General features: G+C 44.4%; 1 protein-coding gene across 1 annotated transcript; it reads left to right on the top strand.

Annotated features, from left to right (window-relative positions):
• The first annotated feature begins 1655 nt into the window (after nt 1-1655).
• Nucleotides 1656-27025, top strand: LOC118109493 (zinc finger protein 536). Its single transcript, XM_035156642.2, has 5 exons — nt 1656-1689; nt 1864-2028; nt 11490-13160; nt 19205-20134; nt 26545-27025. Exons 1-5 carry the CDS (start codon nt 1656-1658, stop codon nt 26778-26780), a joined length of 3036 nt encoding a protein of 1011 aa, XP_035012533.2. The 3' UTR covers nt 26781-27025.
• The last annotated feature ends 381 nt before the right edge of the window (nt 27026-27406 follow it).

Raw genomic sequence — 27406 nt, 5'->3', positions numbered from 1 at the left:
GGAGTGCAGGTCTGTGATAAGAAGCTTTTAAACAGGTCCTGAGGTGACTCTGCCCCACTCTCCCCCTTCATCAGGATTATTTCTCCAATATGAAAATCCAGGTAGCATGAGACAGATTAGCCGATGCTTAACATGCTAGCGTTGTGTTGGTGAGACACAGATCAATGGACTTATGTGGGTTAAGCTGTGAAGGTATATGCTGGAACAGAGCAGAGCTACATTTCAAATAAACCTAGCGTACAAACTATGTACTGGGCTGGAACACACGCAAGATCTCAATTTCAGGGATTAAGAGGGATTTCAAGAGTTATGCGACGAAGGATTCGAGCAGGTATTGTTGTCCGGACAGGTGCTCGGGCCTGAGAGCGGGAGTTAACGCTTGGCTCCAAGATGTCAGACAAATGCAAGAAACAGCAGCAAGTGTATCTGCCCGGCTTCAGTTTGTCAAAGATCCACATGTCCACGTCATTTACACCCCCGGGCCTATAAGCGGAACAGGGTTTGATTCCTCACTGAGCCCCACTAACGAAGCTCAAGTGGAAACCGCAGGGAGAGAAACAACTGTGCAGATGATCGGTGGTGTTATAACAGCTCCGCAACTTTGTGACACCATGGTTTCCTTTAAAATCCTCTCCAGGAAATACAGAAGTGTGACAAAGTGAAGCCTTTTGTTTTTAGCTCATCCTGTCAAAAAGAAAAAAAAAGAACAAGAAAATTGAATAGGCCAATTTAGAGAAAAATACTCAGATGTTGGAAAATATGAACACAAAGGTGAGAAAATGCTGCCTTCACTTTTGTATAATATCAAATTAAATATCTTCACTTGTCAGACAAAACAAAGAAATTTAAAGACATTATTCAGACGCTCATAATGTTTAATAGAACAAACATAAACCAGGTAACTGAGAAAATCATTGACAGATTCATTAATGATGAAATAATCACTATATCATGTCACATTATTCCACCTTTGAAGATAGGTGGACATCTTAGAAACTCAATACAAGAAAAGCATAAACCTGTCCCAATATTTTTTTAATGTGAACTGAATCATGTCTTCAGAACCTGTTGCTGTATTGGTGTTTTCTTATGTTGATATTTTTCCTTTACTATTGATTATGATTATTGAAAACTAGTGGAGCACTTTGCCTTATTTGAAGTGAGACGTCTCCTCCTCACCTTCTCCCAGCAGAATCCACAGTGAAGGTCAGACTGATGGTGGAAGTGAGATAATTGAGCTTCCTCACGTTGAGGCATTTAGCAGCTGAAGTCATTCTTTATCCTCTTATATGCCAGCAAACTGTTTTGGGTCCATAAAAGAAAAGAAGCAGCTGCTGCACCACACACACACACAGGGGTAAACACACATTCAGGAGCAGCCTCTGTAGACACCTCTTATCATTTTACCTCTAAATTAAAGAGCGAGTTTTAAAGATGGCTACAGAAGAATCCATCATGGTTCTCACACGAGTTTCCAAAGAAACGCAAAACTCTCACAGGTAAATCCCCCCACTAAACCTGACATGCATAACACCACACAATGCTTTCATATGCGTGCATCTCAGAGGAGGGATTGATGATGTCTGCGTCCTGGAGACGCCGGCGCACACTTTACGCACGGTGCCAGTCTGTTACACTTGCACACCAGCGGCCAGATGAGGGAGACATACGGCTTCAGGACATGTCGAAGTATCCCGAGTAATTTTTTTTTTTTTTTCATATTATAAGATTTCATTACCTCTTTCCTCGACTGGAAATACTACAGAGCGAAGCGCACCGCACCGCGCCGCCGCGTTCACCCGGCGTAACAAGCGTTTAAACGTGTTTTATTGTTTGTTAGTGTGTTGTTGTGTTTTTTTTTAGAGAGTAAGCGCGAGTTCAAGGGGGAAAATCTGGGTCCGACCGCGAGCTGGGCGTTTGTGATAAAGCGTGAGAACGCGTACGGTCCGTCAGTCAGCAGTCAGTCATCCAGTTCAACGTCTCCGCTGAACTCCAGCTGTCACCTCCGCGTCTCCTCCGGTTCGCCAGGTAAGAGAGACACGTCTGCGCCTCGCAACCTCCTCAACATTTACTCAAGTTATCTGTGGTAAAGTGTGTGAGTTTTAAGTTTCTGACGGACGGCGCGTTTTCCCTCCTCACAGCACTGTTTTCTGTTTTTTGGGATGAAAAAGGGCAAAGTAACGTCGAGGACTGAAATGTGACCACAAGAGATTCAGGTCAAGATATTTAACTGTAAGGGGGGAAAATAGTCGAGTGTGTTTTCGGGTTTGAAAAGAGCAAGTGTGTGTTTCCTGTGTGTTTATCTGTGTGTTGTGTGAGGACACAGAGCATGGACATGTTCCATAATGACAACCTGACATCATATCAATCTATATTCTTTGATGATTTTGATATATACATGTGCTTCGGAGCCTCATAAATACCATAATTAAAAAGAAAAACATAAAAATATTCATGCACCAGCACAAGTGTCTGCACATCACAATGTACATTTTGTCTTATATTTATTAGATGGGATTAATTGATTGTATATTCACAGTTTTTCCAAAAAGATGCACCTTTCTCTGCTGTAACACAATTTCTCGGAGACCAATGCTTCAGCTGCTGTAACCTCTTTTCCTTTTCCTCCTCTTCTTCTTCTTTTTTTTTTTTTTTAATTGTCACCTGTACAGAGTGGCACAGCTACTTTGAAAGCCACCCTCACCCTGTGCCCCCTCCCTCATCCTCCTGTTTCCAAATGCTCTCCTTTGAAGCGATGATGCCCCATCTGTCATATGTGAGCAAAGAGAGACCATGCTCTGCTCTTCTCAATTACTGAATTCTCCTCATGCCAGCTCCGGTGGGACAGGAGGAGGAGCAGGTGGGTGGCAGTCAGTGCGATCAATCAACATGAAATATTCAGCTTTGAATATACACATCATTTACTGCTGCTGCTGCTGCTGCTGCTGCTGCTGCTGCTGCCCTCCTTGTTAGAGACACTCCAGAACCAGAGTTTGTCTTTAAGCGTTTTTTTGCACAGTGTGAACTGTGTGACACACGAATAAAACCCTGGGCCCGTGCATGTTCAGGTGACACCATCTTTTGATAAAAAAACCCCACAACCACGGAGACTGGAGGGGTGTTTGAAATTATTATTATCATCATAATTGAGAGGAAATTAGAGAGAGGGCGGGTGAGTGGATGAAACTGTAGCCTATTAAATGTAGCGCCACGGCCGTTTTCTCATTATGCTGCAGTAAATTCACACAGCTTACATGACAAAGCTCTGCTTGGCAACTTTCTCCCCTGATAGGAGCACTTGTTTGAACACGAGGCACATGATTTGAATATCTGTAATCCACGCTGAAATCAACAGGCCAGATGAACTTTTTGGCACTCTCCTACCAACACATTGAGCAGGATTTTCTTTCCCCAAAAATGCCTAAGCTATTTAGACTTAGGGCTTAAAATCACTTGAAAGAAAGGAGGGGGGTGGGGGGGAAGCAAAGGCAAAAGTTATTTGATTTGTCTTTTCCCATGCATGCACGCCACAGAGATCCTGGAATTTTTTTGGGGGGAGATCTTACCAGAGGAAAACCTTGCAATCAGTCAAACTCTTCAGGAAACTTTTAATCTCCAAAGTGTCTGCCTTGTGATAATAATATCTCTGTGATGTTGCCTCATGAAATTTGCCCGAGTACCATGGCCCTAAGTATTTGAGCTATGAGGCAATACGGTGAAAAGCATAGCCCCCTCATATGAGAACACAACAGTGAATAATTAATAACCTTGCTCCCAATTCCAGGAAAACAATAGCATATTGTAGGAACACTGCACTAATTTAACTAGAGGAGAGAGGGAAAAAAAAACAACTTAGACAAAAATGTGGAATGCATCACCATTGTTTAAAGCACGTCTGCACGAGTTTCGCTCTTGTTCTGATGCCGTGCGCACTTTCCGCACCACCATGTTGCATATATGTGCACATGCCGTGGTGTTTGCATGCTGCATAATATCCCAGTGTAACGTTGTTTGCCTTTGAGATTAATCAGAAGCCATTAAATACCCCTCTCTCACCTGCTGGCAGTATGGGAGGTGGAAGTGCACATGCAGGAAGCTATTTTCCACAGGCCTCCTCTCTTGGCTGTCAGCTCCCATTAAGGGGGAAGGTGTCATATCTGTAACACAGCTGAGTGCAGATGGCAGAGTGGAGGGGATGGCTCACCGATTTAAACAATGATTAATGAACAGAGATGGAAAACAAATTACATTGGACTATTGGAAGCAGGGAATTGTTTTTATGAAAATGTTAATTGTGTCTGCCAGGCTGATACCAGGAGTGGGGGAAGGGTGGAGTGAGGGCAAGGCAAGCGAGGGTCTACTGATAGGACATCTACTACTCCCCTGGCTCAGATTATTGGCGTGTCTCGGCACGCTATGTTTAATACCGCACCTTGGCTTTAAGACCTCTAATGTGCCATAACTTTCAAGGTTTGGATTTTTATGATGAACCCCATGAAGAATTGTCGCCCACCACTGCACCAATTAGCGTTATCTCTAATAATAAGTGGTTGTAAGTGACGAGAGAAGGCGCCCTGTTCTAGTTGTAATTATTGCAGGCGGGTGCAGCTGCACTACTTAGGGAGATGATGATAATTATTTTTCTTTTTTTCATTTTTTTTTTTTCATTGCGGGTTGATTATTTAAGAGCATCATACACTCATCAGAGTAATCAGGAGAGAGTGATTAGTGAAAATCCACGAGGCTAACAGCTGCCACATTAAACACTTGCCTCTGTTGCCAACACACAGAGGCAGAGCCCTTTCCACAGGACAGAGACGAGCGCAAGCACTTCACCTTCAACTCCGCGGCCACATGTGTTTGTTAGAAAGTCGAGGCTGAGGGCACGCGGAGGATTGGAGTAAAACAGAGCGCACCCGCATGAAAAGGCGTGTTGCCGTGCACCAAGGTCAATCTTTCAATGCTTCGATTCAACGGGTGCACGGGAGCGAGCCGAGGGGGAGTGAAAGTTTGATATGGCATTTATTTGGGGGGGAAGTGTGGGAAATAGATAGTTACTGTGCAGTGACCTTGCCCTCCTCCTGAACCACTTCTCACTGTATCAGAATAAATAAAACTCAGAAGGCTCGGCTCGGCTTGTGATCGAACGCTCAATCTAATACAGAACCCAAGTCTCAATTAGAGATGTGTGCCACGGCCATGTCCGGCGTTCCTGTGGCGTTGCTTGCCACTGTGTAAGGCCCCGCTAAACTCAGGGCTAATTCTCTTAGCCCAGATGTTGCTTGAGCACAGTCCTGGGATCCCACAGGGTTGATGAGCTCAATCAGTGAAATGATGAAAAGATGATTTTGTCCCTGTAATTACAGTGTGTAAACTACTTAGCTAGGATTGCAAAGGAAGTCATTTTCTAATTACGCTGGTACCCCGTTGTCTAATGGTGGATGTTTTGTTGTTTTAGAGAGCGCGGGAGAGAGAGAGAGAGGGAGAGAGACACCGAAAGAGAGGGAGAAATCGAGAGGAGTAATATTCGTGTGTGTGTGTGTGTGTGTGTGAGGAACTTCACGAAGGGGCCTGGACTCTGCTGCTGCGGCTGAAAAAAGACCATCACAAGGGCAAGATGGCTGCCAAATGAGAGTTCATTGAATTATCAGCCCAGCTAATGTGCCTTGGATTATGCTCTTTGTTTGTCAGTTTCTTTTTTTTTCCTGTAGATGCCATCGCTTAATGAGATACTGTAAGTGGCATTACCCGACTCCTGCTGTGATTTTGTGATGACTCGTTTAATGACTTTTGTCTCGGTGCCTCCAAGTGCTTCAGTCGACACATCCACTTTCTCCTCTGTTTTTTTAGCCACCGCTCTCGCAAACATTTACTGTCATGACAGACAAAACGCGATGTACAAACAAAGCCACGATTTCTCTTCACACGACGTGGCGACGAGACGGCGTCAGGCAATCTGTTTCTCCTCGCGCCGGAGAAAGTTGTATCCTTCCCCGAGAAAGCAAACAACAACAAAAAAAAAACATGTCAGTATGTTGCGCACTGAAGAAGCCCCATTCTTTTGAGATCTGTGTGAGTTGTGTTGGAGCTGGCTGCCGTCCTGCAGGGCCCAACCATCTGATGCAGCCCACACCATGTGGATAGGCTTCTCTTGTGCAAGGCATCCCCTACGCACCCCACACTGTTAACAAACTCCGTCGTACGCCAAAAGCTTTGTTTGTGTCCAGAAAGAACAGGTGGTCTGTGCAAACAAGATCAACTGTTCACACATTAGTGATTTAAAATACATTCTATATGCACGTGCATGTGTGTGCGTGCGTGTCCGTGCATGTGAGCGCGCGAGACAGACAGCATGAGGGGCGTGCGTGTGTCGGTGTGCACGTGCGGGATGTTTCCTCTCTTTGTGTGTGAGCGCCTTTGAAAGCATCGGAGGAAGTGTGTGAATGCAAAGTTTATATGTGACACGCTCTATAATTAGGTTACAATACTACACATTTCCTTCAGTTCAGTCATGTTTAGTTAAATTTGTCATTTTTACATATTTTTCTCCTGCACACATGTGATTAATGAACAGTTTGTCGTGTGAGAACTTGAGAGTTTTGACGTGAAATTCTCGTCCAGGTAAAAAAACGCCACCTTTCGTTTTTCCCACCTGACTCGCGGTTGCTTCACCTGGGGAGAATCACATTTCCCCTCATGTTGCGTTTAAGGCCACTAATCTGCATCAGTGAACGAGACAAACGGATCGAATCGAACGCCTCCTTCCACTGAACACGGGGAAATAGCTGACTCTCAAATAACTGCACACATCACCATTGCACCACATGCACGCCAGATTTATTTTTTTACAGGGCACAAGCCAGATTTTTTGATAGTTGTAAAAGGAGTGGCATAGATTTACTGCATCCACAACAAATGTGTATGTATTCCTTTATGAGTTCTTTAGCTATTACTCACAAGGAGCTAGTTTGTCAGTGCTGTGTGTGCTCTTTCTGTGCTCTGTGCTCCTGCAGTAATGAATGGCGCCGGTTAGACTATTCTATCTCAGTCAGGCTTTTGGGGGGGCCTACAGAGAAGCTCCTATAGGGTTTCATTAATCTGCCTGTCAGAAAGTATATGGGTGCTATCTTTTTGCACGGGTCACGGTGGGCAGCTGTGTTACCACTGCCCTCTTCCTTGTGCAGCCTCTTCATCCCCTGACAGGCCAGTCCACAGGATGGCTGGCTGGCTGATTTGGTCGGTGGGCGTGTGGGTGGAGTGAGACACGGGGGGGCACACTGCACGGCATGGGGGCTTTTTACTGTCTGCACATAGGCCCCGCTCTGTGGTGATGAATAAAACAATTGTTATCTGCAGGCAGGGAAGTCAGGGAATTCCAGGAATTTTGAGAGTCATGATCTCTTGTTATGTGTGATTTTGAAGTAGGCAGCAGGCATGTTACCAGGAATCTAGGACATCAATGGTAATGTATGAGGCTGTGCAGGAGAATGCAGCAGAATCATCACACATCACGTATGTAACTGTGTGAATGAATGAAGCTTTTATTTTCCTGTTCGTGCATGTAAATGCCCAAGAAATTAATCTAAGATAAATCCGGAGTGCAGTGTACACATTTCCCAACAACATCCAGAAGTAAAGAGAAGAAGCAGGGAAATGGAGCTATCAGAATAAAAACTGGTTAGATAATTCATCTTCCCTTCATTTTAAAGGCTTTGGAGACAAAAGTTAATGAACTTTAACACAAAAAAACTGAACACGCATTTCAACTCTTCACGGTAAATTGACACTCTTGAATCATCACGAGGAAAACATGAATATGTCAAGTTTCCCGTCAGATAACCACCACATATGAACTTTACTGTACTCTGCTCGAGATAATCTTAAACTTACACTAAACTGTGACTGTGCAGGTTGCAGGCTGATGGAGCTGTTTGTGCTGCATTCTCAGGAGTTTCCAGCTCAACCATCCACATAAATTATGAATGCTGTTTAACTGCTGTTATGCAGTTCCGATCTATAAATTTTATTCATATGTTTCATTCCTGTGTCACCTAACTATGGATTTACAATATTGTCCATCCATCCTGGCTGACAGTGTGCCGCAACTACAAAGTAAAAAGATTATGTGCATTCAGCCAGACTTGCAGATTAGATGCTGAAATAACCAGAATCCTCAGCCAGACTGCAGCGAACAATAAATCTAACCATGTTTGATATTGTCGGATCTAAAATCACGCAGAATGCACAGCTCCCAGGGCTGGTTTAAATGTGTACGTGTCACATTTTTTCTTTTATTGCCTGCGCGAAATCACACCTGCTCCTTGTTCGTGTACGCGCGGCCACACCTAAGAGGCGCCACTGTGACACGATGCTTAATAACAATCAAGCACTTTCTCAATCTGCACCCAAAGAGCCTAATTCACTCTGACAGAGAAACACCTGATGGCCCCGTGTGCCGCTCCCCATCTCCTAGCCTTCTCATAGCCCCGAAACACACACACACACACACACACACACACACACACACACACACACACACACACACACACACACACACACACACACACACACGCACACGCACACGCACAAGTGATGAAGGTTTTATGCCTCCTCGCTGTGCTTAGTTAATCAGAGGAATACCACTTTAGCAAATATGAAGTGGATCTAGTGTATGCTAATATCATTCGCTCACTTTCTCCCTGTCAGATGTGGTTAGGTCAGACCTGTATCCTTACATTGATCCGGGCTCAGCGCCGACTCGCTGCTCTCGCCAGACACGACTGCAGGCACGCTCTTTATCTGTGCGGTTCTTGTGTCGAACATTTTCATCACTGATGGAGGTTTCCATCGACTATAGGCAGCAGCAGCAGCAGCAGCAGCAGGTGGCTCACACTCGGTGTCAGACATTTTATTTTGCAGGCCTGTAGCTCCATCCTGGACCTATTGATTTTGGGATAAGGTTGCGTTTAGTTGGTGTTACTATCTGGTTGTTTGCCTCACTGTCAGCCAAGTAGATGTGGGGATGAAATGGTTTCCTGATGGTTAGCAACCGTTTTAATCTTCTGTTGTCCTGGGGATTTCCAAACTACTTGCATCTTCAGCAAATTGTGTGCGTTCAACAAACTGATATTTCGTCTCAGACATTTGGGGTCAACGTCTGCAGCTGCCAACCTTTTCTCCTTTTCTCCTTGTCTCCGTTGTTTTGAGCTCTTTTTTAATTATGGCATCAACACCTGACATGCACATACGTTTTCATAATGGTTGTGTTGTTTTTATACACACAATTTATTGTCTCCTATTTAAGGTTTCACTTAAACCTGCTTAATGGGAAGTTTTCATTGTAAAACAAAAAGCCTCTTTAGCAAGTGAAAGCTTTCTGAACTCAATATTAATGCTTAACATTTGATATGTTTTTTATGATTAGTTTTATTGGTGGTCAATATATTATATTCTTTAAAGGTTCAGTGTGTAGAATTCCGTGACATTTAGTGGTGAAGTTGCATGTCAAAGTTGAACAACCCTCACCTCCCCCTCCTACAAACATTAAAATGGAACCTGTGGTAGCTTCAGTTGTCATAAAAACTCAAAAGGTGTTTAGTTTGTCCAGTCTGGGCTACTGTAAGAAACATGGCGGCCTCCGTAGAGAGGACCCGCTCCTGATGTAAATATAAAGTATTTAAATAAAAAGGGCTTATTCTAGGGTAAAGAAAACAACAATCTGTACAATTCAGATGAAACAAACTCGTGAAAACATCACTTGGATGATTTTATATTTAATTTCTGCCAGTAGATCCCTTTCACCTGAATCTCACACCCTGGACCTTTAAATGTAAAACCTGAACGTCTGGAACATTTTCAGCACATTCTAACAACACCGCAACAACACTGCTAACGTGCTAATTTGGGTCACTATAACTGTGATACAAAACTTTCACACCGCGTAATGTGTAGGTAGATGTGACATCCAGTTACGCGCATTGCACACACACACACACAGTTACACCGTAGTGAAAGTCGCACCACAAGATGCTGCATAGACGCAGAGCCATTTGAACTGGAGTCTGATCGATCATTATTGATTGAATGCAGACTTTAGAATGGACACCATTACACAGCCAAGGCCACAGTACAGTAATGACATTAATAGAGGCAAATGCAATAATAGTCCAAATGACCGTAATCCTTGAAAGTGGGCGGGAGGTGGGAGGGGAACCTCTGCTCTCCCCTCCCCCTCCCCTCCTCAGGTTAACAAATATGGAGTCCATCTACTTTATTCCAATATAATTTACTTTAATTTTTTATTTTCCCGTCAGAACCATATGGTGAAATTGATTTCTGATCTGCGGCTCAAAGCAAGCACCCTGCTCACACCAACCGCCGCTGCCAGCTCGTTGTCTGTGTGGTTTTTGTGTACATCATTTTCATGACTGACTGAGGTTGCAGTCCAGGATGATGTAAGCCTGTGTTAATTCAGTGTGGACAGTGCCGGCTTTGTTCTGTGCCCTTTGGTGCTGCACTGGAGCTGGGCAGGGCGCGCTTATGTGACCTCTGCCATTGTAGCGCCATGTGAATTTGAAGCTTTGTTTTGCTGCTACAGCTGAATCAGAAAAAAGAGAGGAAAAGAGAGAGAGAGAGAGAGAGAGAGAGAGAGCGCTGCGCAGGAGGAGAAGTGAGCTCTTCATTTTTTGGTATATTCCTCCTTTAACTTTGCATTTTTTGAATCATTAAGTTGTTTATTTTCCTCCGTACTCCTGTGACATAATTACCCCGGTAAAGGTTTTATCCGAATATGCAATAGACCTGCTGAAAAAGCTTAACTCTTCTACTTTAATCTTTTTTTCTTTTTTTTTTTTAAAGCGTTTCACAGATTTGTGAAATGCAAAGGAAAGGCAAGTGGAAGCGCACAGGTCTTTGATGTTTGCGGTGCGATTGCGTTTGTGCCGACGATTGTGTGTCAGTACAAAATGAGATCTAGACAAAGATCTGCACATTACCCTTAAGTAAAGATGAGATATTTGTTGAGGAAGCCTCTGTGGTTTGACTTAATCAGCATTTTCGCAGTCTCCAACAATAATCTAAAACCACAGGTATACTTAACAGGATGAGGAGAGTCAGAACCTGCTTTGTTCTATTTCCTGACCTATTTGTGCTGCTTCACCAGCATTATACAGAAGTTTCAAAAGTACAGATTTACACATTTAATTGAAAGCATCTTATCGTACTTTTGGATCTTACTGGCCTTTTATTGGACTTTTCAAGCTTGAAATCAATGTATTTCAATACTGTCTTTGTTTTTTTGGCAGAGTCTGAATTCGCTTAATGCTCCTTTTGTTTTCTCTCTAGGTCTGAGCTGCAACAAACAGACGCTTCATGTGAACAACATGAATCCACATCCTGTCTCGACTGAATAAGAGCAAACAGTCAGCACTCAGTTCTCTGCTAACCTTTGGACTGTCCCACATTGACGCTCCTGCCCACCATACTGTAACATCGGCTGGTCCCCCCCGAAAAGGACGGCTTAATTACCCCATCCTCCCATCCAATTAGAAGCCAGATGGCGCTTCTGGCCAATCAAATCATGGACGCCAGGATTCTCAGCAGCATGAATGGGAGAGTTGAGCTGTCCCAGTTCCTGAGAGTCACAAATCAAAGCATCGTCTCCCAGGTAAATTCTGACCAGGACGACAACCGCAAGAACAGGAAGTACCCCTGCCCGCTGTGTGGGAAGCGTTTCCGCTTTAACAGCATCCTCTCCCTCCACATGCGCACGCACACCGGGGAGAAGCCCTTCAAGTGCCCGTACTGCGACCACAGGGCAGCACAGAAGGGCAACCTGAAGATCCACCTCCGCACGCACAAGCAAGGCCTTCTGGGTAAAGGCCGTGGGAGGATCAGAGAGGAAAACCGGCTGCTTCACGAGCTCGAAGAGAGGGCGATACTAAGAGACAGGCAGATGCGAGCCGGTCATGTTAGCCAGCAGCAAACATCTAATTTACCCCAACTTAAAAATCCCCAGCTGTCACAGACAGTCCCAGCCCAAAACCAGTTCTTAAGCAACTCCAGTGCCGCAGAGAACCAGCCACATACATCGACATCCCCCGAGGCAACTACTGTCCACGAGGAGCCCATCCAGCCGCAGCCCACCGGCTTCCGCTGCTCATTCTGTAAGGGAAAGTTCAGGAAGCAGCAGGAGCTGGAGCGTCATATCAGGATCCTTCATAAACCCTACAAATGCACCTTGTGCGAGTTTGCTGCGTCGCACGAGGAGGAGCTCATCGGCCATGTTGAGATGGCGCATATAACTGCAGATTCAGGCTCAGGTCAGAAGCCTCCAGTCGGGCCGGGCGACAAGGGGAAGCCTGCCGGTGAGTTCCCGTGCGAGGTGTGTGGCCAGACCTTCAGCCAGGCCTGGTTCCTGAAGGGTCACATGAGGAAACACAAGGACTCTTTTGAGCACTGCTGTCAGATCTGCGGCCGTCGCTTCAAAGAGCCCTGGTTTCTCAAGAACCACATGAAGGTCCACCTCAATAAGCTCGCAGCAAAGAGCAACCTCCCTGCCGAGCACGACTCTTACAAACTGAGTAACCTGTCGCAGGAGCATCAGAGCAACCTCTACTCCCAGTACATCTCCCGCATCCACAACAGGTTCCTCGCGGCTGAGAGAGCTGAGCATCCAGATTATAACCAGATACTCAGCACAGCCGGCGTTGACATGAAGGTGAGGGAGATGTTGGGGAGGATGATTTCCTCCGGTCCAGGCCCTCTGACCGACGCAGAGAGCTCCTCGCTGTTGGGTTTGAATCATCTGCCCCCCCAGCTGAGCTCCACCGGCATGGAGTATCTGCAGAAAGTCATGTCTAATAGGGAAGCATTCAACAGCAGCAGCGGTTACCCAGGCTGGCAGATCATGACACAAGCGCTGCCTGTTGAACAGCAAATGTTCAGCCCTAAAGACCAGACCTCCTACTTGTCTGAGAGATGTCTCCCTGCAGACGACGGGAAGCTGTGTCTCAGTGACCCAGACACTAAGACCATCAGCAGACCCGGCAGCACCGGCAGCGTGAGTCATCACGGGCCAACGGACATCATCACCGAGACGGGGAACTCCCTCTCCGGCAGCGCCCTGGACCATCAACCACGATCTTCTTCTCCAGCTTCAGGTAAAACAGTCAAGAAAAGCAGATTCTTTTAATAAAGGGTTATTTAATATCTTGTTAAAGGAGTATTATAACAACTTTAGACTTAAAGTTCAGTTTTCTCAACACTCAACTAGTACTACAACTATTCAACCAGTGAAAACAGCTAATAGTTTTCGTGGCTTACTGTTCAGAGTTAGAAAAGAACTACCCTGATGAGACTAGACTATTTTTCATACTCTGAACCAAAAATCCTTATATCTCAACCTCTGCTGCTTCAATGTTGACCATTATTTTTTCCATTTTGTCTTTATTTGACTTTGTAAAGTAGCGAGACGAACAGAAAATGAGAAGGAACGCGACAAAGATCTGAGACAGATTTAAATGAACAAAGTTATGGTTCTCTTCTCCATCCATAAGACGTTTTCAGACACAATCTCTGGATAATGTGCAGACAATCGGGTTTCGGACATTATCTGGACTTCGTCTTTCAAATATGAGCAACACAGCAGGAGAGTGTCTGCGTCAGACACGTTCAAAACAACAGGAAAATCTCCGGAACGCTCAGGTGAAGTGAGAGCATCATGACGTAGTAATTCTGCTAGGGAAATTACGTGTTTTTGTTTACAGCGCACCGACACCGGCGTATAGCTCGAATGTCCAAGTTGACTTCTTTGTCTGCGTCTCCTACGTGTATGACACCCGTTTTTTAATCCTGAGATATTTGCATACACTTGTCGCGTGTACGAAAGGTCATCAACGCATCCTATCGCTCGCAGTGAATTCTCCGGACATTTTCTTTCTGCGTTCTCACGCGGGCTCACTCTGACATTCTCCAGAGATTTTACCAGGACGCTGGCAGGAAAAACTCTGGAGAAGAGCCGCTGACATTCACGTTCTCGCACACAGCCCCTGAGGATAATTTCGGGAGACTAACCGGAGTTCAGTTCAGTGCTAAGCAGCTATCGTCATTATGACCATGGCAACTGTATGGATGTAACATACTGAATTGCTTGAGTGTCTCTTTATTCTGTCGTGTCTGTGTTATTACAGGATTACATGTCTCTAGCATGAGAATCAAATGACTAAAATGGCTGAAATGATGGAAACAAGTGGACATGATTAGTGTATTAAAGCTCAATCGAGAAACTCACCAACAAAAGGACCAGAATCAGATTAGTGCCTCTTATAATCTTTTTTTTTTTTTTTTAAAGATATAAAATCAGAAGCTGTGGCCTCATCTTTCTTCCCACTCTCTGTAGGTGGGCCCGAAGCACAGGGTCAGCAGCACCACAGACATTACTGTCATCCACCAGGACTTTGTCTTCCTTTTAAAAGATAATGGCATCATGTTGAATTGTAGGGATAATTAGTACCCTCTATTTTATATCTGTCACATCCCCACCCCTTGCCTACGGGGGCACAAGATGTTAATGCATGCCATCTGGTGTTTTTAATGATTTGATATATACCACCCAGTGATTTTTATGATTTGATCTACCACCTGGTATTTTTATTGATAGTCTTCTGTTCCACCTGGTGATTTGGATGATTTGGCTCTCTGGGTAAATGCCTTTCTTGTCATGGCATCCTGCTTACATGTTATCATGAGCCTAAATCACTGCTATGACAGCGTTGTTAAGAGGAGAGAGGCGAAATAAAGCCAAACTTTTGTTCCGTTTCCTCGCAGCTTTTTGACTGTGGTTATTTTTTCCCCACTGCTGTTATGCACACGGAGTCACGATGCGCTCTTGTGGGATTTGATCCACCATCCTCTTAAATGATGGCCGCATAGCAGAGATAAATGGATCAAGTCTAATCTCATTAGATGTTTTGTTTCCATATTGTACACACATACTGGTATCTGCGTATTTACATGTAAATGCTTGCCGTTGATGGCTAAATCCCTCTCCGGTCGCTCTTTAAGAACCATATTCAGGCTCCGTTGTCTTTACTTTCCTTCCTCCTCGCTATCTTCGAGACCATACGGTGCCACTTCCAGAAACATTTATGATAGCCGGCTAGCCGAGGATTTGAGTGTGCACAGTTCTGGGATGGCACATTCTGTATCAGACTCTAATTTCAGTCAATATTAAGCATGGAAACTAATTCATTGTAAAGGTCAGGCGTCATTGCTTTAGTCAATGATGGATCCGGCAGGCTCTCTCTCCCCCTCTCCTCCTCTCCTCTCTGTTCTTAGTCCTGTGTAATGGTAGACTCACTCTGGGGGCTTAGCACCGCATTGTTTAGCTCTGACAATATATCCCAGAGACCTCTGCAGCTGCTCCCTGCGCTCACAATGACAGATTAATTAACACAATCACACGCTGCTGGCCCTGGCTCAACACACAGGTCTGCTGCGGGACAGATAGGTAAATCCTACACATATGGAGAACACGCACCACTTGATGAGGGTTTAATAACAGGGATAAGTTTTTTTTTTCAGGGGTGGGGGGTTGTAACTGATCAAGTCTGTCTGTCTGGATGGTTGGACGAGGAGGGGGGAAAAAAGAGAGCGGCAGAAAGCGAGCGTTTTCTAATTCAGGAGAGCGGAGATGCATGAGGAGGAATTACCACTGCCAGATGTTCAGCTTGAGGAACATTGATTAGTCCAGAATTACTGGCTGCATTATTCATAGTCAGCCTATGGTGGTCATGAAGTTATTGATGTCCTCAATATGGATAGCAAATATAGTACAGTCATGGCTGTCAGAGTGAGAGACGGCTTCTTTGCGTGATACATCCAGATACAGGGTTGGATTTAGATCTTAACCACAAATAAGCGGCATCTCAAATTAGAAATCGCGCTTTGATTTCTATAGAGGGCGTGTGTTACGAATTACTTCTCTCAATATCTAATCAGGGCAGATTGGAACATGCACTTTGACTTTAATTATAATCTGAGATTAAGAGTAACGGCTCTTCTTTAAAATGATAAACCATTGAAGGGTGCACACTTCAGGCCTCTGACCTACATTGGACCAGTGAGATCCCAGCGCCAAATAAAAAAACATGCCCAAACATAAAATGCTCTGACAGTTATTAATTAGTCCCATTCAATACTCTTAACCTCAAGGTCAATGAGCAGACACCATGTAATGATGTTGTCCCCACATGTGTTTTTGTCCCTTTTTTTTTATGCCACTTTTACTGTAAGCGTTTAAAGCCAAGGGAGCCTGAAATGATAAGCGTCTGTAAAACTATGAATGGTAATATGAGCAGCGGTTTACCCAGAAACACAGATAAAGCTGATGCCGTACAGAATATCACTTTCATTCGGCTTCTCCAGTGACATCAGCGCCATTCTTTGTGATTACTGACAGTAAAAGCATCTTTTTTAACTAAACTGCCTCTTATCTGGCTCGCTCCTGTGTTCTGGCTTCACAAGCTCGGCTCTTATTCGGAGATCACAGTCAGCCTGACTGGTTTGTGTAGAACTGATTACCTGTTGGCTTTTCCCTCTTCCTCTCACTTCTGTCTTTTAATCCTCTTTTTAATTATTATTGCAGATATGAGGCTCAAATTAAGCTCAAAATGCTTGTTTTCCTAGCATGCAGATAAAAAGATTTACCCAGGGAGTTCTGAACACCTGCCTTGAAATATTGTTCCGCCGTCTCCTGAATGCCATTTGGCTTAATTGACTTGGAAACGTCCCAAATGCGTCATTGACTATGTGGTCTAATTAATATTAATAATATATGCTATTATAAACATCAAAGAACATCTGGTGCCCCTGTTTTTCTCACCAGTCTTGTGTGTGACTCTCGCTCTCACTCTGTTTCATCTTAAACCCAACCAGCTACCATGTATCTCTGCTTTTCACTTTCAGGTGCCTGATTGCACATATAGAAAACAGCCAAAGCTGCACTGCATGTACAGTTTGACGTCTACAGTATAACTGGCAAATGCCTGTGTAAGCATATAGTATGTGAGCCCCGTGATTGCATTGACGCTGATGTATGGCTGTAAATCTTGAAGCCTATTTCCATATGAAATGAATCACTTGTCCGAGCCCAGCTGCATGCTTTTCTTTCCATAGACTCACTTCAGGCATTTCTCTCCTTATTTATTTACCTTTCCCCCCCCCCCTCTCGCCTTGCACATCCAGTAAGAGCAGATAACTCATACGCATCACTTCATTAGATGCTCTGTGTTAGGTGAGAGAGGCTCGGGTTTGTAATGATGCAGTAATTGGAGTTTTTGCTTGATAAATCTAAGCTCTAAAATTACTCCCCTCACATAATGTGAGCCTCGGCAGTGTAAGTAAATCTTAAACTGATTAAGTTAGCATGAACCAGGCAATCACAAAGATGGCACCCGTCCAAACGGAAGAGAGAGAAAAGGCAGAGTCTTCGGTCTTTGTGTTGTTTTTTTTACCGCTCTCTCCGTGTAGAGGCTGGCAAATGGGTTTAGGGAAGAAGCCTCGTGCTGAAAGATGAGGTCAGATATGTGTGTTTTTGCTGCATTCGGAGCCGGCCCCTAATGTCATCGTAATTAAAGCCACAGAATAATTGAGATGTATGGCGTGTGTCTGAAAGAGTTCCATTAAGCTGTTTGGATTTTTTTTGTGTCTTGTTACTGGAGACAAGGGTGTGGCACCGTTGAAGTCTCTTTTCCCGCTCTTGCACATACCGTGCGCGTGGGCGTGCGCGTTTAATGTACGCACGCATTAAATCAAACATACTGTAAACATTGCACACACACACACACACACACACACACACACATGCTGTAAAGCGAAAAACAGGGTCGTCTATCTTTAATTCAAGGACATGAATTTGCCATCTTAGCTGTGATATTTCAACGATGTTAGGTTCAGCTCCGTTTGATTAATTCACGGGTGTTATTTTACGATTTTTGTACATTTGAAATGGTGGAAAACAGCCTCCCTTTCATTACCAGTCAGCTCACAATGGTGGGTTTTCTATTAAAGTTTGCCACGAAGTAAAGTAACAACTGCAGATCATTAGATTGAGATTTACCTCAGTGAATTACCTCAGGGTCAGATCTCGAGGTGTATGAAATTGATATTTCTCTGGCGGGGATGAATCACTGTTGTAACTCAGATATTAGTCCATTAAAGAAGAACAATAAGGCATCAATATGCATAGAATTAAATTAATGGTGGTGGGTTTATCTCCCTATCCCAGACGCATCCCTAAAAGACACAGTATAATGTATGACCTGACCTTCAAATGCCAGGAGAGTGTTGGGCAATAAACTGCCAATATTTGTGGCTTAATGGCGTCGGATGACTTTTACTGTAATTGGAATGGCAGCGAAACAGCTGGGCTATTTAAAGACAGTGCAAGGCTGAGGTCCCAGACAATCACTAACTCAAAATGGTCACAGGGAGTGTGTTTAACCCTGGAGGGTGTTTCTGTGATAGCTATAAGGATTAAACTGTGGGTAAACAGAGGGAAAAGGACATTTAAATTACCTTTAATTAAAAGTTATGGTGTGAAGGATCAAATCTTGTATCCAGATGGATATTATTCACCGGCTAAAGGGAGAAAAATTACCCTTTGTCATTCACCACAATAATACACTTTGTACTTTCTGAATTATGTTGCCATCGCACCATTTTTCAAGTATGAAGCGAAAATAAACTCAACTGCACTTCACGGTGCAGTTAATCAGAAGCACTCACATGTTGGACTTTGTTATTTCTGACTGGGATCCCCACTTACTGGTTTTTGATGGAATGACTTTTTTTCCATTCGACATCTGCCTTGTTCTGGTAGCTTTACAATTTCCCCTGTTTATTATTTCTGGAAGAATCTTGTTTGGTGTTAACATCTTTGGGTGTATTTATTGCACATGGTGGTGGCGTCCATACTGTAAAATGATGGATCACTGGAGCTGAAAGCTGATTACAAGCTTGATTTACTGCAGGGCAGTGCTTAAATCATTCAACTCAGCCTGGTGTGGGATTGCAGCATTTTTCATGTTTAGACAACAGTTGTTGCTACTTTTCTCAGAACAAAATGCTCAGTGTGCTTCATGTACACATAGTTTCCTGATCTCATTTGTATTGTATTATGTTTTTGCTGTTTTCTCTGTGGTAGGTGAGAAAGTCTACAGGTGTCCGCTCTCCAGTGACTACACCACTGCACAGACAGCCTCCCTCGGTTTCCATCTGGAACGCTACCACTTCCCCCACTGGCAGAACAGCAGGGATCTTTCTTCTCCGCTGCAGCCCAGCAGCAGCAGCAGCAGCTCCAGCCCCAACTCCAAGCTCAGACCCAGATCCAGCGAAGACTGGAGCCCAGCCGCAGGTCACTACCTTGGTCTGGAGAACCACAGTGAAACCCCCCTGCTCGTCAACAAGCAGCCCGACCTCACTGACAAACATGTAGACGGCTCTTTATCCGCTCAAACCAGTAAGTCCCAGTATGAGCCCTTAGACCTGTCTGTCAGGCCAGAGTCCGTCACCTCCCATTCAGCCATGTCTCCTGCTGTACTGGTGCAAATGTCTGGCATTTTCAGCAATGGACTGTCCTCCTCCATTACCCGGCGGCTACAAAGTTACCCCAACGCCGCAGCTGAACTCAGTGTGAAACCTGGGTATCAGTGTGACCTTTTGGTGCAGGCAACAAAAGAGGAGATGAGCACACAGAGAGGAGGCTCCGCTTGTCACAATGGTGAGGGGGAATTTGAGAAATCCGAGCAAGTGGGGGAGGACGAGAACGACGACGCTGCCAAGTGGCAGATGCTGAAAAATAATGTGCCCGAGCTGCAGGAGCTGCTGGAGCACGCCAGCACTGACTTCCAGGGTCCAGAGATGCAAGAGAAGCCGGGGCAGTGGGGCAGAGGCGTGGCCGAGTCTCCCATCCACTCTCTGGAGAACCTGACTCCAGGACAGGCTGATCCACTCCAGTACCAGGGCGGCCTGCTCTCCTTCCTCAGGTCCCAGGGGAGCCTGAGCGGTGCACCTGCCGCTGCACACAAGGCCGGTCTGAACACAGGCGGGAATATGGAGACAGAAGTTGCATCAGGTGAGCATCAGCTTATAAATCATGACATGTATGTGTAACTCAGCTGTCACAGTTATCAAGATATGGCCAGCACTCACCAGATTTGAAGGTATCTATTGCCACCTAGTGGACAAAGACTGGTCCTTCAGTTTTTGCCAATCTTGCTATCTCCTCTCATCTTACAATTACAATATCACCATCATCAGTTAATACAATTCTACAAAGATAATATATGTTTTGCATCGTTCTTCTGTGACATTGTCAGCAACAAGGAAGCTGCTATATAGAAATCCCCCCTAAAAGTTTCTGGCAGTGTCTCAGCCCTCATCACCTGACAGCAGACGTGTGAAGAGCGAGTGTGAGCGTGTGAATGAATCATTCCAATTACGAACAACACGCTTCCCATATACTCACAGCACTTAAGTTTTTTTCTTCTTCTTCTTCTCCTTCTTCTCGCCAGATCTTATCTCTGATCTGAAATAAGGGCTAAAGAAGACACAGGTGTGTGCCACTGATTACCCCTACACTTTAAAAAAGGATGATGATATCGGCGTGTGATAGGTTACAAATCGCCCGAGCCAGTGGGGCCCACTGATGGAGAGGCTTAAAGCTCTTGCGCTGGTGTGATGTGCTTGCTGAGTGCAGATTTAATAATGCTGTCTCTCAGGAGAGGGAATCCAACAGCTGGGGTCTTTGATATGCATGTATTATGAGTGCAACATGATACACCTTCCCTCTGATCCCCCTCTTATTCAGAAACTCAATATGCTCATGTGAAAGACAGGAAAGTGCCTGTCAACTCCATTAGGGATTAACATCTGTTCCCTTTCTTTGTGATTCTAACAGCAAGACGTAGTTTTGTATTTGATTGTACAGATGGTTATTATAATATTTCCCCTCCTTCAACTTCTGTCAAAGCCGTCACAGCGTTCGTGTTTCTCCCTCGTTTTTATGAGAGATAATGCCGTTTGAAATATGGCAGTTTTAAATCGCCCCTTTTAGCAGCAACACAACCGGCATTTGTTTAAAAAAAAACAATGCATCCCAGCAGCATCTCAGACATTTAGACCAGTTCTCCGGAGTTATTTCATCTCTCACCTTTTCGTTCGCTGCACATTGATCCGGCATATTTCCCGTCAGACAGACACAATAAACACCTGTCAGTCAAACCGCACATCCAGACAGGTAGCTGACATTGAGAGGCCGTGGAGTGTCCTCTAAAATCCCACCAAGCAGGTGGCCCGGCAGCCTGTCCTGTCTGCAGTGCTGACCAGGTGGCTTTGTCATGGGGCTGTCTCCTGTTGCCCCCATCCTCTCCATACTGTATGGCACGTCGAGTGGCATGGTGACATATTGCCGGGCAGTTTGGACATGGAGTGATGTGTTTGTGATGACAGTTCAGGTCGGCTCCAATGTGCCAGCAGTGGTAATTGGCCAGATGGTGACCTCTGGTTGAACCTGTCTGCATGCTCATTAGTCTCACTGAGCCCTCCCTTGTGTTTTAAACAGAACACGCTCGTCCCTGCACCGCTCGCGCCAAAGCACTAGATGGCAACGTTCACCACTCTAAGCGGATTGAAGATGCTGTGGGGCTTCAAAGTGTCTCATCATTATGGGGATGCATTCCTATTTCACAGGCCCAGTTAGGACAGCTGTTTTTGAGATTATAGTCATGTCACACTCGGATGCCTTCGGGTTAGTGAGTCTCATCTCCCTGTGAAGCAGTTAACCAGTTAAACTAAACTGGCCGTCTCCTCATGGGGCATCAGAGCAGGCCCCCTCAGACACGTGAGAACAAGAGAATATGAGAAGATCGATAAAGACGGGATTAAGAATGAAAGAACAGGCAGGACAGAGAGAGAGAGAGAAAAAGGCCCCCTGATTTGAAAGGTTGAAAGGGGTGAGTCATTATCTCATTGTCTGACCTCCGTGTACCCTCCGCGGAGAGGGTGACAGAGAGTGAGAGAAAAGGAGAGAGAAAAGGAGCGAGGAAGATCACCATAGATGGAGATAGATGGAGCGACAGCGAGGTGAAAGAGGAGCGGTAGTGCGGCTGTCTCCATGAGCAGATGTCGTTTGAGGGCAGCGAGAGGGCAGCGCGGCCTGCCTTTGTGCCGGGCCTCTCCCCGTAGAGATAATGAAGGGTGGAGCTCTGGGAAGGATGTGCAGTCATCACTCACTGTCTGTGTGCCATCAGAGCTCAGGTCTGTGTCATCCGTCACCATTCAGCTCCTCTGGCCCCCGACGGCCCCGCCACTGTCATCATGGTCATTATGTCAGCCTGTGACACACAACACACTCCCACGGCACAACACAACACACTCACACTCGCACACATGGGACGACATGCAGGCAGATGCAAAGATATATATGTTTACGGCCCCACGCAAATATGCACTTACTTCTAGAACAAGATGAAATTCTGTAAAATCCAGGTGCCGACGGTATATTTGAGTTTCAACGTGTGTCACCTCGAAACATGAGGAGGTTTTACTTCACTCAATCAAAGGAAAGAACCCGAAACTCTTTTTGAAATGTAAAAAGTTCCCTAAACACGAGTTGTTACAAGTTTGCATAAAGAAACTGTTGAGAATGAAATGAGAGGAGATGAAAATGTAGATGTTTTTAAACGTAAACTTAAATCCCCTCTTTTCAACCTGGCGTTCATGTAGTGTTTTATAATTTGTAAAATGTTTAATTTATTGTAATGTGTTATTTTATTTTGTTATTCTTTTTTATATCTATTTTATAATCTCTTTCTTATTATTATTATTTCTTTTTTTCTTGTTTTGCTAACATTTTATTGTTTTACTATCATTTACCTTGTAACCTTTTACAATGTATGAGAGCATTCTGAACGTATTAATCCGGTTTTAAACATTTTGTCAATCGCTTGTAAAAACACTTTGAGCTGCAATTGATTTGTTGAAAGGTGCTTTATGAATAAAGTGTTGATTGATTGATAGAATTGGTAAAATTATTATTCAAATCAACAGATATCTGAATTAAGAACATGTAAATAAAAAGAATACAAATCTGACCAGACATTTACTCCCAAGATTCCAGCCCTTGTCTTTCAAGGAACTGTTCTACATTTGATAAATAGACAAGATTAATACCAGGCTGATATCCACTGATGGTTAGCTTAGCCTAGCACAAAGACAGCAAGTGGGGGGAAAATCTAGCCTAGTTCTAATGATCTAAAGCTCAGCAGATAACACAATTTACCTTCATATGTTTCATTTGTACAAAAGACAAAGAATAAAAGCAACAACATTTGGTTTCACAGAGTTTTGATACAAAACATTTAGATTGGAGAAAGTTTTTTGAAAGATAAAAAGTGAAGCTGAACAGCTCCACCTCAAACTGCTGTGATCATTCATCACAGTTTATGCAGCAGACAGCGCTCCTGGTTCTTCTCTGACGTAGAATACTTGCTATAGTCAAGCACCATGGACTGTATATAAAGATAGACGACATGACAGCCCCCCCGAAAGTGAAGCCAAAGCATTTTCATCGCCCCCTAGAGGCTGGCTGCAGGAATGGTCATAAATCCCGCCCCCTCCATGTTAGAGGATGGAACATGGAGCGAAACACAAAAGTACACGTTAGAGAAAATATTTTCAAATATTGTAATATAATATCCCAATAATTTTGGGATATTTTGGCTCACTTGATTGTGGTAGGAAGTGGAGACGAGTCGTCCATCTTTAAAAACAGTCGATGTTATGTATGCAACGTGAGTTTCCCGTGCAACGTGAGAATTTCAGGTGTACTCACGTTAAGTCTTCTCTCAAGATAAAGTGGATTAGATTGTGAGGATAAACTCATTTACAGCCTGATTGATGTAGTTGCAGCGATGATGCCATGTTCCCAGATCTCCGTAATTACTTTGGACGAGTTCAGTGTCAACACAACCGATGGGAAAATGACCCAAACTATGAAAATTATGTTTTTTCTTTTACTATTTACACATCTTCACTCTTTCTCTCATCACCACAGCGCCTTACCCCCATTTCCTGTTCAGACTATTTGTGCATGCGTACACGTGAACATGTATCGCACACTGTATGTGTATGTGTATGCATGTGTGTGTCTTTGTGTTTGTGTGTGTGTGTGTGTGCGGCTGGTCTGAAGCTGTGGCTGGAGCGGCCCATGAACAGAGGATCATGTGGTGAAGAGATGGATGGCTGCGAGCCCACTGCTGTCTCCTCTAATTGTAAAATATTAGTTACATTAGACTCTTGCCTGTGATTAATGGAACTTATTTGGAGGTTGCCCTCTCTTGGACTTCCCCTCCTCTGGTGGGAGGGGGGAAGAACAGCAGACCCAGGATGACGAGGAAGAGGAGGAGAAAGAAAGAAAGGCCACAGAGGCAGAGGGGGGGGAGTCAAGCAGGGCAGCCAGCGACTGATGTAGCCACGAGACCTTTTGGCTTATTATTAACTGACTTTATGAAAGTGTAATAGGCTACAGGAGCGCTAACGTTGTTTGAATGCGTTTAGAAGATTTTAATAAAACTTGAGGGAAATCTGTTTGTTCGTCAAGTCACGATGGATGTGACGAATTTAAATGCAAGAATTCAACTTTATGCAAGATATCACTTAATAAGTGAGCGTAAGAAAGAAAGAAAGAAAGAAAGAAAGCAAGAAAGAAAGAAAGAAAGAAAGCAAGAAAGAAAGATAAACGTTTTTTTTTTTTGCTGCCCATCCGTATTTCCTGCTTTTCCACTTCTGTTGATTGACAGGTTCAACGTGCGTCACCAACTGATCTGTCGCAGCATTTTTGACAAAGCTTTTCTTTTAACTGTTGCTCCTCCCAAACAGCTTGCCCTCGCACTCTCACTTTACTACTCTAACCTCTCTCTCTCACACACACACACACACACACACACACACACACACACACACACACACACACACACACACACACACACACACCCCTCTTTGCCATCCTGATGATATTCAGATGTGTCAGGCCTTATCCTCTCTCTGACTGGTGTGTGTCTGTGTGTGCGTGTGTGTGTGTCCTTACGGCCATCAGGTTATTATACACCAACAGATGGAGCATTACCTTTTATTGCTCGCACCTTCTGTGAGTTTCCCCACTTTTCCCCCCAAAAACACCTTTTTTATGTAGATGCGAGCCCGAGCGTTCGTCTGCGTGCAGCTGTCTGAGCCCTGATGAGGAGCATGATAGAGAGAAAGAGGCGAGGGCGGGGGTGAAAAGGCTGAGACAGCCCTCAGTTTTTGGGAAGTGATGTCAAATGACATCAGCACATAATGGTTTACTGTAACCATGAATCACAGAGGAACACGTTGAAGTGTTAGACAGAGGGGGAAAGAGAAAGTCATTATGTGAGCTAACATCTCAGAAATAGCACATCAGTGAACAAGGACACGAAGGTAGAGAAGGTAAATGACTCATCCAGCTCAGTTTTTAGTCTTGATCTCACCAACACCTTCAGGCTTCGGTGTCGTACTGATTTTTTATTGAGGTCAGATAAACTTCTGGAAGCTATTAACAGGAGTCTTTGTTCTTTGTGTCTTGAAGGTGCGCAGAGTGCTCCGCCGTGTAGGTTCACATTATTTGTAGTAGAAGTTATGTGGCGGGCGCTAAAGAGGGGGACAGACAGGAAGTTTTGGCATGCCTCGCCTCCCAGCTGCAGACGTCTGTCATTCCTCAACTCAACACTTGTGTGTGTGTGTGTTTATATGCCGTTATGTGTGTGTGTGTGTGTGTGTGTGTGTGTGTGTGTGTGTGTGTGTGTGTGTGTGGGTCTGTGTTTGTGTTGTGAGCAGGAAATGTGTTACAACGAATTAGTACTTGCTGCCCTTTCTTTGTAAAAACCTGTCAGCTTGTGTCACAAGTGTTTTGCTAAAGTTTGACTGTTAGAAAGTGCAAATTGTTATTAGGAGGCCAAATCAATGTCACAGTTTAGATTATTTTTTTATTTTTTACATTTCTCTACAAAACCACACTGACTAAAGCACATTACAACCAAAGGAAAACTTATTTTGAAGCCCACTGAAACTTGTAAACTCTTTTTTTTCCTCTGGCATTTCAGCGGCTTGGTGTCAAAACCTAACTTCTCACCTGCCAACATCTGGCCTGGAACGCTGGGCATAAAAAACTGACCTGCCAAGAATTACAAATTCAGAATTGTAAACACACATCTTTCACTTAAATCCATCTCATCCAGTTCATTAACAGAAACGTGTTCCATGGGAAACGTTCTGTGACTCCAGCCAGAGGTGTTGGTTTTCCTTTGGCTTGTCAACTGGTATAATTTAAAAAAATCATCAATGGAGGTTGATTATTATTGATATTTATACGTTCAACATTCACCATGTGGTCGTTTCAGACCCTGACGATGTTAAATTACGACAATATATCTGAATGAATCTCTTTTCTTTCTTTGTGTTGTCCAGCCCGGAAGCCGTTCCAGTGCAGGTACTGCCCGTACAGCGCTTCCCAGAAGGGCAACCTGAAGACCCACGTCCTCTGTGTCCACCGCAAGCCCTTCGACAACAGCCTCTACCCCGACCGCCGCCTCCGACGCTCGCACGCGCCCCAGAGACCCTCCAGATTGCCTCCGAGCATGGCGGGAGACAACCGCGCGCCTGGGAGGGACCAGATCGGCATGACGTCGCTCTGTGGAACTTGATGTTGTCACGGCAACAGCAGATACAGACAGTCCTGATTATTGTTTTAGCTTCACCTCGAGAAAAAAAAGGGGGTTAGGATGATTGAGATTGTTGAGAAGAAAAAAAAAAAAGAAAAAAGTTAACCAACCTTGATGTACATTCCAGTGTTTACTTGAAGAGCCACAGTGCGTATTTATCTGTAGCAAAAAAAAAAAAAGAAAAGAAAGAAGCTGCCTATAATAATAAAGTCCATTGTGATGTGAAAGTGCAGTGCGGGTATTTAGTGCCTTTCATTTTGTCAGAGGTGTCCAAACGATTTACTTGTGTTTACATGCATCTATCACTTCAACACTTGTCTGATAGGGAGAATGTACCGTGCCTGCCCAAAGCACTTGTTCTTTCATCCAGTAAATACCCTGTGTTACATTTTTTGTAAATATCGCTCGATTTCCCTTCCAGTCCAGAAGTCTTGTCTATCTGTCAGGATACGGTGCCAGATGTTCAGGCTTTAATCGCGGCAGATGTAATGAAGTAGAATGTTGCACATCGGAGCTTCCATTTGTTCTGGATTCCACTCCAGGGAGAAAGCCTCTCTCACATATAATTATTGCCCATTAACTCCTATGCTTCATGCCCTCATGCTGGA

Source organism: Hippoglossus stenolepis, chromosome 5, assembly GCF_022539355.2.
Source record: "Hippoglossus stenolepis isolate QCI-W04-F060 chromosome 5, HSTE1.2, whole genome shotgun sequence".
Taxonomy (NCBI): domain Eukaryota; kingdom Metazoa; phylum Chordata; class Actinopteri; order Pleuronectiformes; family Pleuronectidae; genus Hippoglossus; species Hippoglossus stenolepis.
The sequence above is the reverse complement of the archived record's forward strand: the minus strand, read 5'-3'. Positions and strand labels throughout refer to the sequence as shown.

Excerpts from the sequence above, each read along its gene's own strand:
- LOC118109493 (XM_035156642.2), top strand. The coding sequence starts at position 1,656 with ATGAGGGAGACATACGGCTTCAGGACATGTCGAA. Across the intron at positions 2,029-11,489 it reads CGTCTCCTCCGGTTCGCCAG|ATCGGCTGGTCCCCCCCGAA; the intron begins GTAAGAGAGACA and ends CCATACTGTAAC. Across the intron at positions 13,161-19,204 it reads ATCTTCTTCTCCAGCTTCAG|GTGAGAAAGTCTACAGGTGT; the intron begins GTAAAACAGTCA and ends TCTCTGTGGTAG.